The 16,333-nt window shown below is 46.2% G+C and overlaps 2 protein-coding genes across 2 annotated transcripts in view; both read left to right on the top strand.

The window, feature by feature from the left end:
• The window catches only part of LOC141476928 (NAD-dependent malic enzyme, mitochondrial-like), a 33,611-nt gene extending 26,551 nt beyond the window's left edge, over window positions 1–7,060 (top strand). Inside the window, exons 12-15 of the mRNA XM_074165859.1 lie at window positions 1,588–1,690; window positions 2,308–2,378; window positions 3,050–3,148; window positions 4,464–7,060. Of these exons, the coding sequence (XP_074021960.1) occupies window positions 1,588–1,690; window positions 2,308–2,378; window positions 3,050–3,148; window positions 4,464–4,613 (423 nt within the window). The 3' untranslated portion in view covers window positions 4,614–7,060. The remainder of the gene's footprint in view (window positions 1–1,587; window positions 1,691–2,307; window positions 2,379–3,049; window positions 3,149–4,463) is intronic.
• Window positions 7,061–10,256: 3,196 nt separating this feature from the next.
• LOC141477465 (zinc phosphodiesterase ELAC protein 1-like) lies at window positions 10,257–15,412 on the top strand. The gene is made up of 5 exons (XM_074166663.1): window positions 10,257–10,434; window positions 10,590–10,808; window positions 12,082–12,260; window positions 13,412–13,879; window positions 14,483–15,412. Exons 3-5 carry the CDS (start codon window positions 12,104–12,106, stop codon window positions 14,944–14,946), a joined length of 1,089 nt encoding a protein of 362 aa, XP_074022764.1. The 5' UTR covers window positions 10,257–10,434; window positions 10,590–10,808; window positions 12,082–12,103; the 3' UTR covers window positions 14,947–15,412.
• Window positions 15,413–16,333: the final 921 nt, after the last annotated feature.

The following is a 16,333-nucleotide window of genomic DNA, read 5'->3' as shown; positions in this document are numbered from 1 at the left end:
AAGCTCACTTTTCCCCATGGCCGTGTGTCGAGTCCCAAGAAGTTGGTATTTGTCGCTATCAGATGCAGAAGCAAGACGAAAGAGGATATTTGGGTTTTTTTCCTGTATTGGATCCATATGTCCTTTCGTTCCTGATTTTCCATAGGTTATTATTTATAGACATGGGTTATTTGGACAATTAAATATTACTGCTCAGTAAATCAATGGGTGTAATTTTGTTCCGGTCCTTATTAATAAATTTGGTGATGTTTCTGGCTCTTTAGACTTTTCTCCATACCTAATATTTGTTTTCCTAAAGCTTTTTAGTTCTCTGAAACGTACTCAGTTTACCCATAGTTTGCCCTTCAAAATGTGTAATATTTTTCGCTTCAACATACAGCAATTACGTAGAAAATCAACTTTGCTTACCTTGCCATTTAACTAACGAAGTTTGTCAGGCAATTAGCTGGGGAATGGCCTAATCCTGGCTAGTGTGAAATCTTGGGCTAAACTAAGAAGTCAGGAAGGGAACGGAGGTATCGTCACTAACCTTTCATTCCTTATTTTTTTTTTTCCACTAGATGGCACCTGGAAAAGGCTGACGATGCTTTAGTGCCCCCTGTCACTGTCGTTGGGCTTTTGTTGTGTTTTCATTTTCAGTGTCTTTTGGTCCCACCCTCGAATGCATCCATAGGTTTTTGTTCCCTACACAAAAAGGCTGTTGTCACGGATATGCCCTAACGCTGAAATATAATTCAGGAGTTTTAGCTTTTTTTTGGTAATTCGTTCTCAAATGTAGTGGTCCTGAGGAGCCTTAAATATTTTGAAGTAATGTTATTAAACCTGTTACTCAAAAGCAAGTCAAGATTTTTTTGCTTACAGGGGTTTCACTGCTTGAGGAAAGGGTCATTTGTCTGGAGGGTATATTTCCCACTCCAAAAACTGGATTTGTTTTAATATTTGGTGCTGATTAAAATCCTTTTCAAAGGCAAGATTGTACGGTCCCTACGGGTGGTGGGTCCTGGCTTGTGGCCATGGTTCCTGATACACGGTTATGGTTAGAATCATAGCATCACGGAATGGTTTGGGTTGGAAGGGACCTTAAAGACCATCCAGTTCCACCCCCCTGCCCTGGGGAGGGACACCTCCCACCAGACCAGGTTGCTCAAAGCCTCGTCCAACCTGGCCTTGAACATTCTCATAACCGCAATAACGTTTAACACACAAGTACTTTATTTCGTGTGTGAGTAGTTCCTCTAAGTCTTTGCTGTCTTAAAGAACGATGAAGGGTAAAACAAATAGATGCTTCCATTCCTTAGAAAGCTGCGCAGTTCAATGTGTGCGCTTCCCTCTTTTGCTTTCCAGCTGTTTGCTACAGAAACATGCAGATGCTTACTGGTTCCTGTATCTCTTCCAGGCCCTACTGGAAAGGGTGGGTTTGGTTGTTGTCATCCTGAGATTGTAGAAATGGGAGGCAGCGAGGGATGTAAGGATGTGCTTGATGGAGCTGTAGGATTCTGGTGTCCCTGAATTCCCTAACGACTGGGTTGTTCCATACTGTTGGCTCTTTAGGAGCTGCCTGACTGGGATTTTTCCTCTCTTTAACAGGGCCGTTGCTTGTTTGCCAGCGGCAGTCCCTTTGACCTGGTGACTCTGAAGGATGGAAGAACCTTCAAACCAGGCCAAGGAAACAACGCTTATATTTTTCCAGGTAATAAACACAATTATCATCTTTTAATCTTTAAGACTAGGCTATTAGCACCTCTTCTTGGGTTCCCTTGTTACGCTAGGCAGTTAGTGAAGCAGCACAAAAGATGCGTGACCAGCATTTGAAGCTGAGAACTCAAATCAGAAGAATGAAAGAAAACCAGTTAAGGATGGATTTTAGGCGTGTGCAGCTACACACGCGACACGCACACAGTGGGCTCACACAACTGGGTATTTCTAAGAGAATAAAAGAGTGTGATTAAAAACTTTGAAAGCTGCTGTTACGGGTTTTACGCTTGTTTTGGGGGGGGAGGAGAAAATAAGTGTCAATATGTTCCTCTTGAAGTTCTATCTGCACGAGTGGGGCTGCAAAAGAAGCACTTTGGGATATTTCCTCTGCTTTCCCCTTTCTCTCCCTTTCCTCCCTGAGCTGCTAAGCTCCAACCCCTTGTCAAAAGCCAAGGTAAATGACTGGCACACACGGTAATAGTTTCGTGAAATGTGTGTAGAAAGGGATGGGAATATTTTTAAAAATAACATTGGAGATGACTGGCAGCTTCTCGGCAGCAGGCTGCAGATTTTAAGATGATGTGGCCCTAATTGGCAATAATTTTATTGTAGGCGTGGCTCTCGCTGTGATCCTCAGCAGTGTTCGACATATTAGTGATAAGGTTTTCCTAGAAGCTGCTAAGGTAAGCGTGGAAGCAGAGTAGGCTGTGGCTTCTGACACGACGGTGGATGGGCAATGTCTCCGATCTCGCTGAATCTCTCTCGTTTTCTGTTGGTTTTGATCGAATGAAATTGTGAAAATTGCAGCTTCTCCGCTGCAAATTTAATTTTTCATCCCAAATAGGAAATCTGTGCGTGTGTAAATTGGCTCCCAGCCTCGTAGGTCTGGCGGCAAATCTGCCTCCTCCTCCTCCTCCTCCCACCCCGCTCCGGTGATGTGGTGGGGGGATGCACGTGGTCCTCAGGCTCCCGTCCTCTCCTGCCTTTCCACTCTGGAGCAGGAGCACCCACCGCATCGGAGTAACCACTAATTTAACTGGCCAAAAACACGGGCAGTCCTGCAGGCACGTCGCGCTCTTCTAAATTCCGTGGTTATGGGTAGTTCAGCCTCCAAAAAAAAAAAAGCAGGATCTCATTTTGCTAAATGCTTACGAGCTGAATTTGCCAATACGGGCACACATTGCGGACTTGGTCTTTGAGAATCTGGAGATTTTGACTGCGTTGTCAAAATCCTAGTGCTTTGGGAGCACTCGGATAGTAAGAACACCGCAAGTTGTTTTTCTGAGGTGTCTTAGGATGTTATTGATCCGATTTGGGATGCCTTAAATAGAACTTGTTTGTTTCTCTAACTCAGGCATTGACAGAACAGTTGACCGATGAAGAGCTTGCACAAGGAAGACTTTATCCTCCACTGTCTAATATCAGGGAAGTTTCTATTTATATCGCTGTCAAGGTGAGTACGAAGCATAAACGTGGACTGTGCTAAGAGTGTTTTAAGTGTACATTAAGTTGCTGTGAATTGCACAGCGTGACCCTTGAACACAAGGTGCTCGGGCACAAAATACCCAGTTCTTTGTGCCTTTAATAAGAGGCACTTATAAAAATCTTGGATTTGTTGAATGCTTTGGTTTCACAGTGATGATGGGCCAAAAATTACGGTCCTTTGGTTTCTGAAATCCAGTTTTCACACCTCTGGTAAGGCATTCGGTACTGGGGCCGGTTCTCTTCAACATCTTCATCAATGATCTGGACGAGGGGATTGAGGGCACCCTCAGTAAGTTAACAGATGATACCAAGTTGGGTGGGAGTGTTGACCTGCTGGAGGGTAGAAAGGTTTTGCAGAGGGATCTGGACAGGCTGGATGGATGGGCTGAGACCAATGGGATGAGGTTCAGCAAGGCCAAGTGTCGGGTCCTGCACTTGGGTCACACCAACCCAATGCAGTGCTCCAGGCCTGGGGCAGAGTGACTGGAGCTGCCTGGCAGAAAAGGACCTGGGGATGTTGGTCAAATGTCAGCTGAACATGAGCCAGCAGCGTGCCCAGGTGGACAAGAAGGCCACCAGCATCCTGGCCTGTATCAGAAACAGCGTGGTGAGTAGGACTCAGGGGGTGATCGTCCCCCTGTACTGGACACTGGTGAGGCCTCACCTCGAGTGCTGTGTCCAGTTTTGGGCCCCTCACCACAAAAAAGACATTGAGGGGCTGGAGCGTGTCCAGAGAAGGGCAACGGAGCTGGTGAGGGGTCTGGAGCGCAAGTCTTGTGAGGAGAGGCTGAGGGAGCTGGGGGTGTTCATCCTGGAGAAAAGGAGGCTGAGGGGAGACCTTCTCGCTCTCTCCAACTCCCTGAAAAGAGGGTGCCGGGGGGGTCGGTCTCTTCTCCCAAGGAACAGGCGATGGGACAAGAGGAAACAGCCTCAAGTTGCACCAGAGGAGGTTTAGGATGGATATTGGGAAAAATTTTTACACGGAAAGGGTTATTAAGCCTTGGAATGGGCTGCCCAGGGAAGTGGTGGAGTCACCATCCCTAAAGATATTTAAAAGACAGGTTGACATAGTGCTTAGTGACATGGTTTAGTGATGGTTTTAATCAGAGTTAGGTTGATGGTTGGACTAGATGATCTTAAAGGTCCCTTCCAACTTAGACAGTTCTATGATTCAGGACTTTGGTGGTTGTCTTTATCCAGTTTGCGAGTCCTAAACGTATCGCAGGGGAGGCGTGGATGTTACGTGAACGTAGTAAAAGGCATGAACTGATTTAACTTTCCAGGTTATGGAATTTTTGTACGCAAACAACATGGCTTTCCATTACCCCGAGCCTGCAGACAAGAACCGTTACATTCGATCAAAGGTTTGGACCTACGAATACGAGTCCTTCATGCCAGACGTGTATGACTGGCCTGAATCTAAGGTTCACTGACGCATCAGAAGATCACGCTCCTCAGGCAGTATCTTCTACTCTGCAGGGATCCCCTTTTCCAGACCAATTTAAATCATGATCTTTGAGTCCTGTAATTTATTTTTCGCTCATTTTGTTGTCTTTTTTTCCCTTGTTAATCCTGGTTTTCACTTGGCGTAGATCTCTCCCGAATACCTGATAAACTGTAGGGATAATGGCATCTGTCACAGGAATGAGAGAGCTCTCCAAAACTAATTTAAATAACGATATTGCATTTCTTGCTCAGAACCTGCACCACGCTAAAGAATTCCATTAATGATGTTTTCGCTATGATGATCTATAGCTCTCTCATCACTGCTGGCTTCCAGAACGATTTATTTCTGCTTTTAATAATCAGTCTTCTACTCGTCCTAGTGTTGTCACGCTGCGTTATCTGTGACATCACCGGAGAGCATTTGTCAAAGGTAGAAAACCAACATCTTAAGACAAATTTAACAGTCTAATGGGCTTTCTCTTTTGTCTGATGTGTGAAGATGCCCGTGTCCAGGCTTCCTTGTGGCATCGGCTGCTCTGGTTTTTTGAGGAGCAGCGTGGCAGGCAGCGATGTCTGTATTCCGTGTTCTGCGTCGTCGCGTGAAATCCGTTATCAGGAAAAACGCGAACTAGTTCAAATTATCCTCGGAAAGCCCGACAACTAATAATTAATCACTTAAGAGCTTTGCAAAACGAAGCTACGCCGTTGCCTAATAAATTGTATCGTGTAAAGGCAGGATCTGAAATAATCAATGGAAATCTTTTAGAGATTTTTTTTACAAGACTTTCTGCAGTGCACTCCAAGGTGAGGTACCAAAGGCTTTATGTTTCGGCCGTTAATTTTTTTTTTCAAGGTTCTGTTTCTCCTGAGCTAAATTGTTTTCTCCCCAAAAAAAAGACTCGTCTGGGGTGTTTTCATGACATCGCTGACTCCAAAACTCCTAAGCGGTCTCGGTTGCCACTTCGAACAAACTCCCCCCACACGCACGCAGCTGATGGAGCTGAACCAGAAAGCGGCACAGGCAGCTACTGACACCCACATTTCCAGTTCGACCAAAGGTTTCTCGTGGTCTCGGCCCGGTAGGTTCAGTTCAGTTTAAATACAGGACTCGAAAGATCTCAGATGCTCTTAAGTCGATCGCTTCACCTTCCTCGGCTCCGTTTACAGCTTTAATTTGTCAGGCCTTTTTGTGTTAAAAAACCCAAATCAAGTTTTCAGATCCCTGGGAAAGGCATTCAGGGATCGGAAAAAGACTTTGATGTTTGTCTTTTAGCCAGTTTGTGAGTCCTAAACATATCGCAGAGTTGATTTTTCTTTTTTCCTTGCAGTGAATATTACTGCACATTTGATACCACAACGTGCATTCCTTTTTGTCTTGTTCGTATCTGGTTCGAGTGCCCTCCGGTATTTATTTTTAATAGCGGGCAAGGACACGCAGCGACTGTTACAGTCGGTGATTCCTCTAAATCTGGTCTCTGTAACAAGAACAACGGTGTGACAGGACCAGAAAGAAATACTGTGTGCTGCATCGAGGCAAAAAAGGACAAAAATAAATAGATAGATAGATGTAAAAGGGCTATACCGGCAAACTTGAAGCCGGAATCCAAAGAGGTGAGGAAGTAAAGCTTGCTCAGGATTTACCTGCGGCAAACACCTCTCTCATATCCTCATTTATACTGGAAAATGCAGTCTCCACAGATGGACCCAAAATAGAGCAGGGAAAATAATTTCTGAACCCCCTTCGACACGATCTCTGTCGCTTACCGCCCGGGCCCTGATTTTCAAACGAAGTTCACGTCTTAGATAAAAAAGAACAATAAACTTTGGGAAGGCTTTACCTAAGTGAGGAAAGAAGACTGATTATATAAACCCAGAAAATAGGGATTTGGGGGAAAAAAAAAAAAATAAAAATCCATATTCAGACTGTGGTAAAGTGCTGTCTGGCGGGGCTCGAAATGCTACGTCGCCAAGTCGGGCGACGTACGTGGTTTGCAACGTGTAAGTATATGTACAAAAAAAAGACCAACCCGCACGTACGGTGTTTTTACAAAGAATGTTTTTTTTTCATCTATTTTTGCTATGCCTGGTTTTTATTGTATTTAAATTTGTGATCTTACTGAGAAATTATTTATTTAGTGTATACAAATTATTTTTACCTTCGGGGGGGAGAGGAGGGGAAGGGCGGAAATTCAACTCTAGCTGAAGCCCGTCGCAGCGTCTCAGTGGAGTTCTGCATCACTGGATTCGAGTATCTCGGGAACGCACACTTTCTTCACTTCTGCCAATTAGTACTAATGTACTAATTAGGGAGACGAGTAACTCAAATATCCCATGCACTGATTTTTTGTCCCGGCTGAGAATGATCATAGAGGCAGGGCAATCGGTCCGGAAAAATAACTCTTGTCTTACAAAAAAAAAATAAAGATCTGCATCCATCTCTTCAGTCTGATTATTTTATTTTAATTTTATTTTTTTTTCAGGCCAGAAGTGCAGTTTATGGTCCGTAATCAGTGGGAATTGATAGTACTTAGGAAAAGGCGGAGCTTGGGGGAAATAGTGTTACCTGCGTGCAGTAGGAGCCGTGATTTGGGTTCCCAAAGGGAGCTCCCGCGCAGGAAAATTGGCTGCTGCCAAGCTAAGGGATGGAGCCCGTTTCCCTCCCTGCTGTCTTTAAGCAGGGATTAAGTTCAGAACTGGCCAGAGTTGGGATTTTCCCCAAGGAGAAAATATTCCTGTGTAATTTTTTCTGGAAATCCCACTGCACGGGTGAGGAATAAACCAGTCTTTAACCAATTTGGAGGCTCCAGTTAAAATCCAGCCCTGCCCTGGTGGGGCTGCGGATGTGTCGGAGCTCTCGGGTGGAGAAGGGCCTGACTGTGTCTCTCTAACCTCTCCCAGTTCCGGCAGCTAAATGGTACCAGTTAGACTTCATCTATGCCTACGCACCTGTGGACATTGTTTAATCAAGTTCTGTGGATCATCTATAGCTTGCAATGATATGGAATTTTACCTTTAATGGATGGACATTATTTTCCATTAGTAACAGGTAACGTGTCAGCTCACACAGTTTTAAGTGCATTTCCCTCTCCCTTTCATCTTTTTAAAATAAAATACATAAATTCATCTTCAGTTTTATGTATTCTTCAGATCTAATTAATCTTTGAATTCATTACAGCTTCTAATCTTGCTGCTTAGTAAGGAACCACAGTGTACTTTTTTAGTATTCTACTTAACCTGATTTATTTGTTTTTCTATTTGCTGCCTTATTCCAAAGCATTTACGGATCTTTATTTCTACAGAAAATTCTCTTACGTGGTACGCAAAGGGAAAAAAGTTGTCATCAGGATGCGTTTTGTAACGCTGCATCGTGTAAGTTAAGCTTATACTGTTATTGAAAAAAAAAAATATATATATATATATCTCACCTGAAAGATGACTAGTGTTGTAGCTCTTAACACAGCCCCGGTGATTTTTGCCCTCCGAATGGTATAGAAGCCGGTCTTTAATGTCTCTTCTGTGAGGATACTCTTCTGGAGATACAAAACACTTCCGAGAGGGTCAGAAATTCCCACTGAGGACAGTAGCTCCTTTTTTTCTGGGACTGGTCCAAGACTTGCTTCTTTAAAATCGACAGGAGCAGGATCGAGCCTCTCGGCAGCAAGGAGAGGAGGAGAAGGGGTAGCTAAGGGAGCGCAGCCTTTTTTTTATTAAATATGCATGTTCTCGGTCAAAGATATTACAAAGGTTTTTATGTTCCTGAAGTGTATGCCCCTGTGCCAATAATTGACATGTAGAGGAAGACAAAATGTTGTCCCCCATGGATTTTGAAAACCCAAACGTGACTCCTCGCCTAAGTTCTCGGTTATGTTTGTGAACAGTGATGTTTCAAGATGTTGTGTTTGTTTTCCGAGCCTAAAAACGAAGCGACTCTTCACGTGCAGGTCGGTGTTTAACGGGTTTCCCGTGGTAGGTGTGTGTCTTCTCTGTACTGTTGTTTCCAGCACGCTGTTTGGCGGGAAGGGGGTAACGTAACCCTTTGTCACACTCCTCTGGTAGTAACTGTAAAGATAAACGATAACGCCTTTTAGTTTACTCATTAGCAGCCCTGTTTGGTGATTACTCCTGTAAGACGAGAGTGGGGATCCCTGATGTACAACTACAACTGCAAATTTTAATTCAGCTGACTCTGGGCCTAAGTAAATCCAAGTTGTCGTCTTTCATTTGCTCCGGGTCTTCCTGACTTGAAAGGTGCAGTTTGAGCACCCCCATAATTCGGATAATGGTATGTACGAGACTCTGGGATCGGACTGCAGGAAGAGTTATGGACTCTTGTCTCAGCTCTCAGCGCTATTCCCGAGTTTAAAAAAAACACTGTTATTTTGGGACTCTTTTTGAGATGATGCGTGCTGCTATCCCGTTTCATAACAGCCGTACGGAACGGGGGACCGGTGTTACATTGAATACTGGAGCAAGGAGAAAATCTAGAGCAAAGCTCTAATTGCACCCGCTTGACAGCTGAACTTTTGAGCAATGTAACTCAGTTGCCACTGGTGAAGGGACATTTAATTCTGCGTGGATCTACCTTGACCTACCTACCTATTCCCGAAATACCCATTACCATGGTATCGGAAAGCTTGCAGATGTTCTGGGTGAAATCCAGCATTTCTCTGCTTCCTACCCGCTCCGGGGGGGAGACGTGCCAGCAGCCAGACGGTGCGCGGGGAATCTGGTGGCACAACGGATCATGGCCACAGGTCACGTCAAAAGCTCTCACCCATCAGCATCTGTGGTCCCCTGGGTGGGACTGGGCTCTCCAAGTACCTTTGACTTAGCCATCCTTTAGGTAGTTCCTTTCTAATGGAAATAAAAACACTTTTAGTACACAAACGTTTTCGTCAAGGAATAAAATGTTGAAATAATTTACATTTATTTCTATCTTAACCATATCTACCTAATAAAATAAACCTAAGTTTACTGGAGTGCTTTTGAGAGCAGTTCTGGCTGAATCTGTCCGGGTTTGACTGCACCTGGGAGGGTCGTTGCTCAGCTGAAACTAAAATTGTATTTAAACGTGAACTGATTGGGATTGGGTTTTTTTTCTCCTCCTTTATAACGTTGTAACTCTATGGAAACGCGTGTGGAAATGTGGTCTTCTATTTTCTTAGTAAAATGCATTCCCTTTGCCTAAACTGCGTTGGATTTTCTTTATTCTGAGGGGGAAAAAAAAAAAAAGAACAAAAATAAGGCTTGACCTATACCCAATTGCCTCAAGCACCCACTTTATTTACAGCGGGGCCCCCTCCGGCCGGCCCGGCCCCGGGCCCTCCCCAGACCCCGGTGTTGGCGCCGGCCCTTCCCGGCCTGTGAGGGCGCTGAGGCGGCGGGGCCGGGCCGGGCCCTGCGCGGGCTCCGCCTGCCGCCGCCCTGGGGGAGGGAGAGGCCGGGCCTGGGCCTTGGCCTTGGCCTTATTCTCTGACTGAACCCCGCCGCCCCCGGAGCCACCTCCCCTCCCCGCGGCCTAGCGGCCTCGTCACCCCCCGGCCCGGCCCCGGCCCCGGCCCCGGCCCGGCCCTTTCCCCACAAGCCCTCCCGGGGAGCGGCGGGGGGGCCGCGGCCCGGCGGGCGGAGGCGGCGCGGCCAGGCCAGGCCAGGCCCGGCGCGGCCCGGCCCGTGAGGTGGTTCGGGAGGGGCGAGGCCTCGCCTGGCCCCGCGTCCCGGCCCAGGGACACAAATGCCGGGGGTTACGCCGGGGCCGGTCAGCTGGGAAGATGTTAATGCGCTTTTACACTGAGGAAAAGGAAGCGAAAGGTTTATTTCTGCCTTTTGGGGGGTGCGGTGCGCGTTTATCGGGTAATTACGCCGGGGGGGCACCAGGGAGGAGGACTGCTCCCCTTCAGAGAGCTGTGGCAGCTCCTCTGAAAGAGACTAAACCTGAGATAATCGGTAATTCTTTTGCCTGAAAGGTATCTGAAGCTGTTGAGGCGCCTGGAGGCTGAAATGAGGCGGAAATACATCTGAAAAGGAGGTAGGGACCAAGTCTGGGAGGACTACTGTGCCGGAGAAAGCACAGCCCGAGGCAGCGTCCGAGTTGTGCAGGTGGAGATTCTGCTCCTGACGTGGCTTTCCAAAGGTTGTCCTGTTCCTGCTGACCGGCCGGGCGCCTCATCCCAACACTACAGCGGGTATGGGAACAACAGGGGTACGACAGCTAATCCTACAGATCCTCCTGCTGCAATCCCCCCCTACCTCATTCTCCCTTTCTACTCTGCACTGATGAGGCCACAACTGGAATACTGCCTCCAGTTCTGGGCTCCCCAGTTCAAGAGAGACAGGGAACTACTGGAGAGAGTCCAACGTAGGGCAATAAGATGATTAAGGGATTGGAGCATCTCCCTTATGAGGAAAGGCTGAGAGAGCTGGGGCTCTTTAGCCTGGAGAAGAGAAGGCTGAGGGGAGAGTTTATCTGTGTTTACAAGTACCTAAAGGATGGGCTGAAGGATGATGGAGCTGGACTCTTTTCAGTGGTTTCCAGTAATAGGACAAGGGGCAACGGGCACAAGCTGGAACATGGAAAGTTCCATTTAAATACGAGGCGAAACTTCTTTCCGGTGAGGGTGCCAGAGCCCTGGAACAGGCTGCCCAGGGAGGTCGTGGAGTCCCCTTCTCTGGAGATTTTCAAGACCCTTCTGGATGCAGTCCTGAGTGATGTGCTCTGGGCAACCCTGCTTCAGCAGGGGAGTTGGACTAGATGATCTCTAGAGGTCCCTTCCAACTCTAACAATTCCGTGATTCCACGAATCCATGTCCCATGGTGTGTCACGCAGCCTTCGGGCCACGCAAAGGCCTGGCGGCGGTTAATTTTTCACTTAACGCTGATGAGAAGTAAAAAAACCCAAAAAAGCAATGGCTTTCGAGGATACCGTGTCAGAGGGAGAGCGCGTCAGGTCGCTCCAGCCTCTTGCCGGTCTCTGAAGTCGCTTTGAGGGGATTGAATCGTCCCCCTCAGCGGTGCTGGGCTGCCCGCTCCTGACGTCCAGAAACCGGATGTTTCACTGTCAGCAGGGGCTGTTCGGTGTTAGTCATGCTGAAAAGGCCGCGAGAGGAAAAAGAAAATTTGAAGTTTAAATAAAGCGAAGAAGAAAGAAAGAGTAGTGGGTTTAAAGATTAGAGCGTTTCCAGCTGGATGGGGCTGTTTCTTTAGGTAATGAACAAGGGTTTTATGTTTGGGCTGCCTGTTTGCAACCTTCCGTTGATCATAGAAAAGAAACCTCCTGCTTGCAAATAGTGTCTTGTCTGAAAATCATATCCTACTCCAGGGAGGTTTTCCTTCTGTTTTTTAAGGGAAGGGGAATTTGATCCTCACAAAGTACATAGTATGCCTTGAGGGAAAGCAAAAATGTTTCTCTCCCAGCATAAATACCGACGTTCAGCAGCTCAAAATGTCTTTTTTTGCAGGTGACGTACCGACATACTCAAAATGTCGATGGATATAACTTTCCTCGGCACGGGCTCAGCGTATCCCTCTCCAACAAGAGGAGCGTTGGCGGTCGTGCTTCGCCGGGAAGGAGAGTGCTGGCTCTTCGACTGCGGAGAGGGAACTCAAACCCAGTTCATGAAGAGCCACCTCCGAGCAGGTTTGTGCTGTTGGGAGGTGGTGTGATGAGGGGAGGGAAAGAGTTTCGTGAGATCTAAACAAAATACTTAGTCCTCGTGCTCAGGGGATTTGAATACCTACTAAAAACACGCACGAGCATCTGAAGGTGCTGCCTCTGGGTGGGAGTTGCTGAACTTGCTGTGCAATAATCCTCGATTGCCCTTCGGTGAGGAACAGCGTTCGGGAACCACACTCTCCTCGATTTAATTTCTTGGGCTTTGTGATTTCAAACGTGGACCGCAGACCGGCTTTAAGCTGGCACGGTTTGTATGTGTCTGAAGGCAGCTCTAGACAATACCTGCCGCGAATCTTCTGTCAATAAATATTGTGCTTTTGTTTTCAAGGAAAGTTGCGTGTATTCATGGTAACTTCCGCATTTTGGGAAATAAAGTGGAAACCAGAGTTACCTTCGGTTGCTGTGCTTTTGCAGCCTGTAGTGGCAAGAGCGGACTTGGGACTCTCAAGTTTTCAAGCTCAAATGATCAATTTTAAACAGAAAACCAAGCTCCTCCTCCAAAATCTGAAGCTATCAGGGGATTTAGTGACAAAGACTAATTTTTACTATGTTTACCGATTTTTACTAAATTGCTCTTAAATCAAAACAAAAGAGATTCTGCCCTTCCTATTGCCCGTTCCTAACAGATGCTGGAGAAAAAGCCTTATCGTGAGGAAGCAGGAACTCAGCTGGCAGAGGAGACTGAGGCAGCCTGATCAAAGTACACGTGTCTGCAATGAGAGAAAATTCTAGGCTTTTTTTTTATTTTTTTTGATCTAACAAGGGCAGGGCTCGGTGCCAGGGAGCTGGAGTGAGACAAACTGAGACACGGAACGAAGCGCAAATCCTTATAATGCACGTTTTGCTTAGAAACAACTAAAACTTTTTCTGGGCAGTTCTTTTCTTGACAAATCAAGCGAAAATAAAATTTGGGTGGACTCTTATCGCTACTGTGGCAAAAAAAAAATACTTTGTGGTTTGGAATTTATCGCTTAAAATCTGGTTTTATTTTAATTTTCCTCCTTCCTTATTTCCTACTTCTTGCCAAAAAGGGATTATTTCTGAGTTGTTACGGTGTTCATTTATTTTTCCTGTCTTTTCCTGGTTTGTTTTTCTTTTCCTGTTCTAATCAATAGGCAGAATTACCAAGATTTTCATAACTCATCTTCACGGGGATCACTTTTTTGGTCTTCCTGGCCTGCTGTGTACAATTTCCCTCCAAAGCAGCCCTGACCCCAACAAACCGCCCGTTGATATTTACGGACCATTAGGACTCCGAAACTTCATCTGGAGGAGTATGGAGCTCTCCCACTCGCAACTTCTCTTTCCCTACACTGTTCATGAACTGGTTCCTACACCGGACCAGTGCCCCGCGGAAGAATTTAAGGAGTTTTCTTACTTGGATGGAGGTGAGGTGCCTCCCCAGGGAGCACAAGGGAGAATCCTCCACCTGGATCCCGTGGAAAACTCCTACTTGCTCGTTGAGGACGAGCAGCTGGTTCTGAAAGCCTTTCGCCTTTTTCACCGCATTCCTTCCTTCGGCTTCGTGCTGGAAGAGAAGCCCCGGACCGGTAAACTCAACGTACAGAAGCTGAAAGACCTCGGTAACTACTTCGACTTATTTTTCTTCTTTTTAATATTTTTTAATGCCTAAATATATGTGTACAAGCCGGGTAGTGACTCTGATTTTCAGCAAATGTAACAAAATGGCGTTCACAGGCAATTGAAATCTTTTTATGACCTGGGGGTTCTAGCAAATTAGAGCTGCCGTATCTCTCCGTAAATCCATTTTAATTCAATTTTCTCTTTTCTGTTGAAGACATTTTAATACTTCATACCAGCGCAGCAGTCTGAATTGGTGTGTAATGCTTCTGCCAATTAATATTGGAGGCCGTTCTCGTACTGGGAAGAGCAAACAAGTTCCGCTGTTAACGATTAAAAAGCACAACGTGGCTTTCAGGGAAACACACAGCCGGCGTATTTGCATGACTTTATTGACTTTAATATGAAGAACGTAGCTTTTCTTCAAACACACTTCCTGCTGATGTTACAGGCTCTTTGTTTGTAAGAAGTATCTGAAATATCAACTGCTATTTATGCTGAGGTTGTATTTTTTCAGTGAGACAGCTCTATTTATAGTGTTATCTCTTCTTAAGTGATACCATAATATCGTAACACTTAAGGACTCTTTTGCCTTGATTTACCAGGAGTTCAACCAGGTCCTTTATATGGGAAACTGAAGAATGGAACAACAATCGTTCTAGAGAACGGAGTAACGATTTCTCCTTCAGACGTCTTAGAAGACCCTATTCCTGGAAGAAAAATTTGCATTTTGGGGGATTGTTCGGGGGTGGTTGGAGACGCGGCCCTGAAGCTTTGCCGTGAAGCCGATGTACTGATACACGAAGCCACGCTGGACGATACCCAAGAGGAAAAGGCCAGAGAGCATGGCCATAGCACTCCAAAAATGGCATCGGATTTTGCTAAATCGTGTCAAGTGAAGAAACTGGTTTTGACTCACTTCAGCCAGCGGTATAAACCGGCTGCGCAGAGAGGGGAGGGAGATGCGGACGTCACCGAGCTGAAGAGACAGGCAGAGTCGGTGTTAGATGGTCAAGAAGTAACACTTGCTGAGGATTTTCTGACCATAGAAGTTCCAATGAAAAAGTAAAAATAGTGTTAGCGAGCTCCATCTGGAGACGTAAAGGAGGAAGGCGTTGGATAGCGCTTAAAAATAATGGTAGGGTTTCCAGTATCCAAATTAATTCTCTTTGGAATGCAGAGAACCATTGCAAACCGGAGAAGGTACCGGATACATTCAGCAAGAAAAAAAGATGCTAGAACATCTGGAACTCGGAATAAATGCGTAAGGGATGGTTTCAGACACCTCAGCTCCCCAGAAACCAACCGCGTGGGCTGGCGGAAGCCTTCACAGCCCAGGGTTTTTCCTTGGACCACGGATTCCTGGAGCAGAGCAGAGATTCCTAGATCATGGGATTTTGTGTTCTTTGTGTTTTGTGTTCTGCACCGGAATTTAAGGTATCTCGCCTTCGAATAACAGTATTTTGTAACTGTTATCTGATTGCTACGTAAGAGGACTATTACCCTCAAACTAATAAAGTATTTACACCTCCGGCAAGTGTTTGTAGCTGGGGGCGTTGCTCTGCTCGGCTTGAGGAGCTCTTGCAACTCTCCCTTTGCATGTGAAGTTTTCTCATAAATAAGTAATAGTTTAAAAAGTCAATCACTGAACAATTTGATTCATTTAAAGCTCCGAAGGGTGACCTATCCCCTGCATCAGTGAAGTTTTGGAAGTACATTCTGGAGGTCTTTAGGCAGGTGACAAGTAGCCTTTCCCAAAGAGTTCCTCCAAGTGCATTTTCAAAGACCAAATTATCCTGCTAAAAGAATATTTCTCTGTATAAATACTCCTACAGGAGGAATTTCACCTGTTTTCTGCAATGTCTTTATTCTTTCAGATCAGGGATATGCAGACCAACTTTATCTCCTTTTCTTGCCACCTCAAAAGGAACCAGAAGTTGGAGTTTCCCAAATTTTAGCTCAATTTTCTCGTCAGAAGTAAAAACCAGCAATGGGCCCTTGTGGCCAAAATGGCCAATGGCATCCTGGGGGGCATCAGGAAGAGTGTGGCCAGCAGGTGGAGGGAGGTCATCCTCCCCCTCTGCTCTACCCTGGGGAGGCCCCATCTGGAGCACTGGGTCCAGTTCTGGGCTCCCCAGTTCCAGAAGGACAGGCAACTGCTGGAGAGGGGACAGCAGAGGGCTACAAAGATGCTGAGGGGCCTGGAGCATCTCTCTGATGAGGAAAGGCTGAGGGACTTGGGTCTTTTGAGTCTGGAGAAGAGAAGCCTGAGGGGGGATCTGATCAAGGCCTATAAATACTTCAAGGGTGGGTGTCAGGAGGATGGGGCCAGTCTTTTTTCAGTGGTGCCCAGGGACAGGACAAGAGGTAACGGGCACAAACTTGAACATAAGAAGTTCCATCTCAACATGAGGAGGACCTTCTTTGCTGTGAGGGTGTCAGAGCCCTGGAAGAGG

The sequence above is a fragment of the Numenius arquata genome, chromosome Z (assembly GCF_964106895.1).
Source record: "Numenius arquata chromosome Z, bNumArq3.hap1.1, whole genome shotgun sequence".
Taxonomy (NCBI): Eukaryota; Metazoa; Chordata; class Aves; order Charadriiformes; family Scolopacidae; genus Numenius; species Numenius arquata.
This window is presented reverse-complemented; position numbering and strand designations above follow the sequence as displayed.

Excerpts from the sequence above, each read along its gene's own strand:
- LOC141477465 (XM_074166663.1), top strand. The coding sequence starts at position 12,104 with ATGTCGATGGATATAACTTTCCTCGGCACGGGCTCAGCGTATCCCTCT. Across the intron at positions 12,261-13,411 it reads GAAGAGCCACCTCCGAGCAG|GCAGAATTACCAAGATTTTC; the intron begins GTTTGTGCTGTT and ends TCTAATCAATAG. Across the intron at positions 13,880-14,482 it reads ACAGAAGCTGAAAGACCTCG|GAGTTCAACCAGGTCCTTTA; the intron begins GTAACTACTTCG and ends TTGATTTACCAG.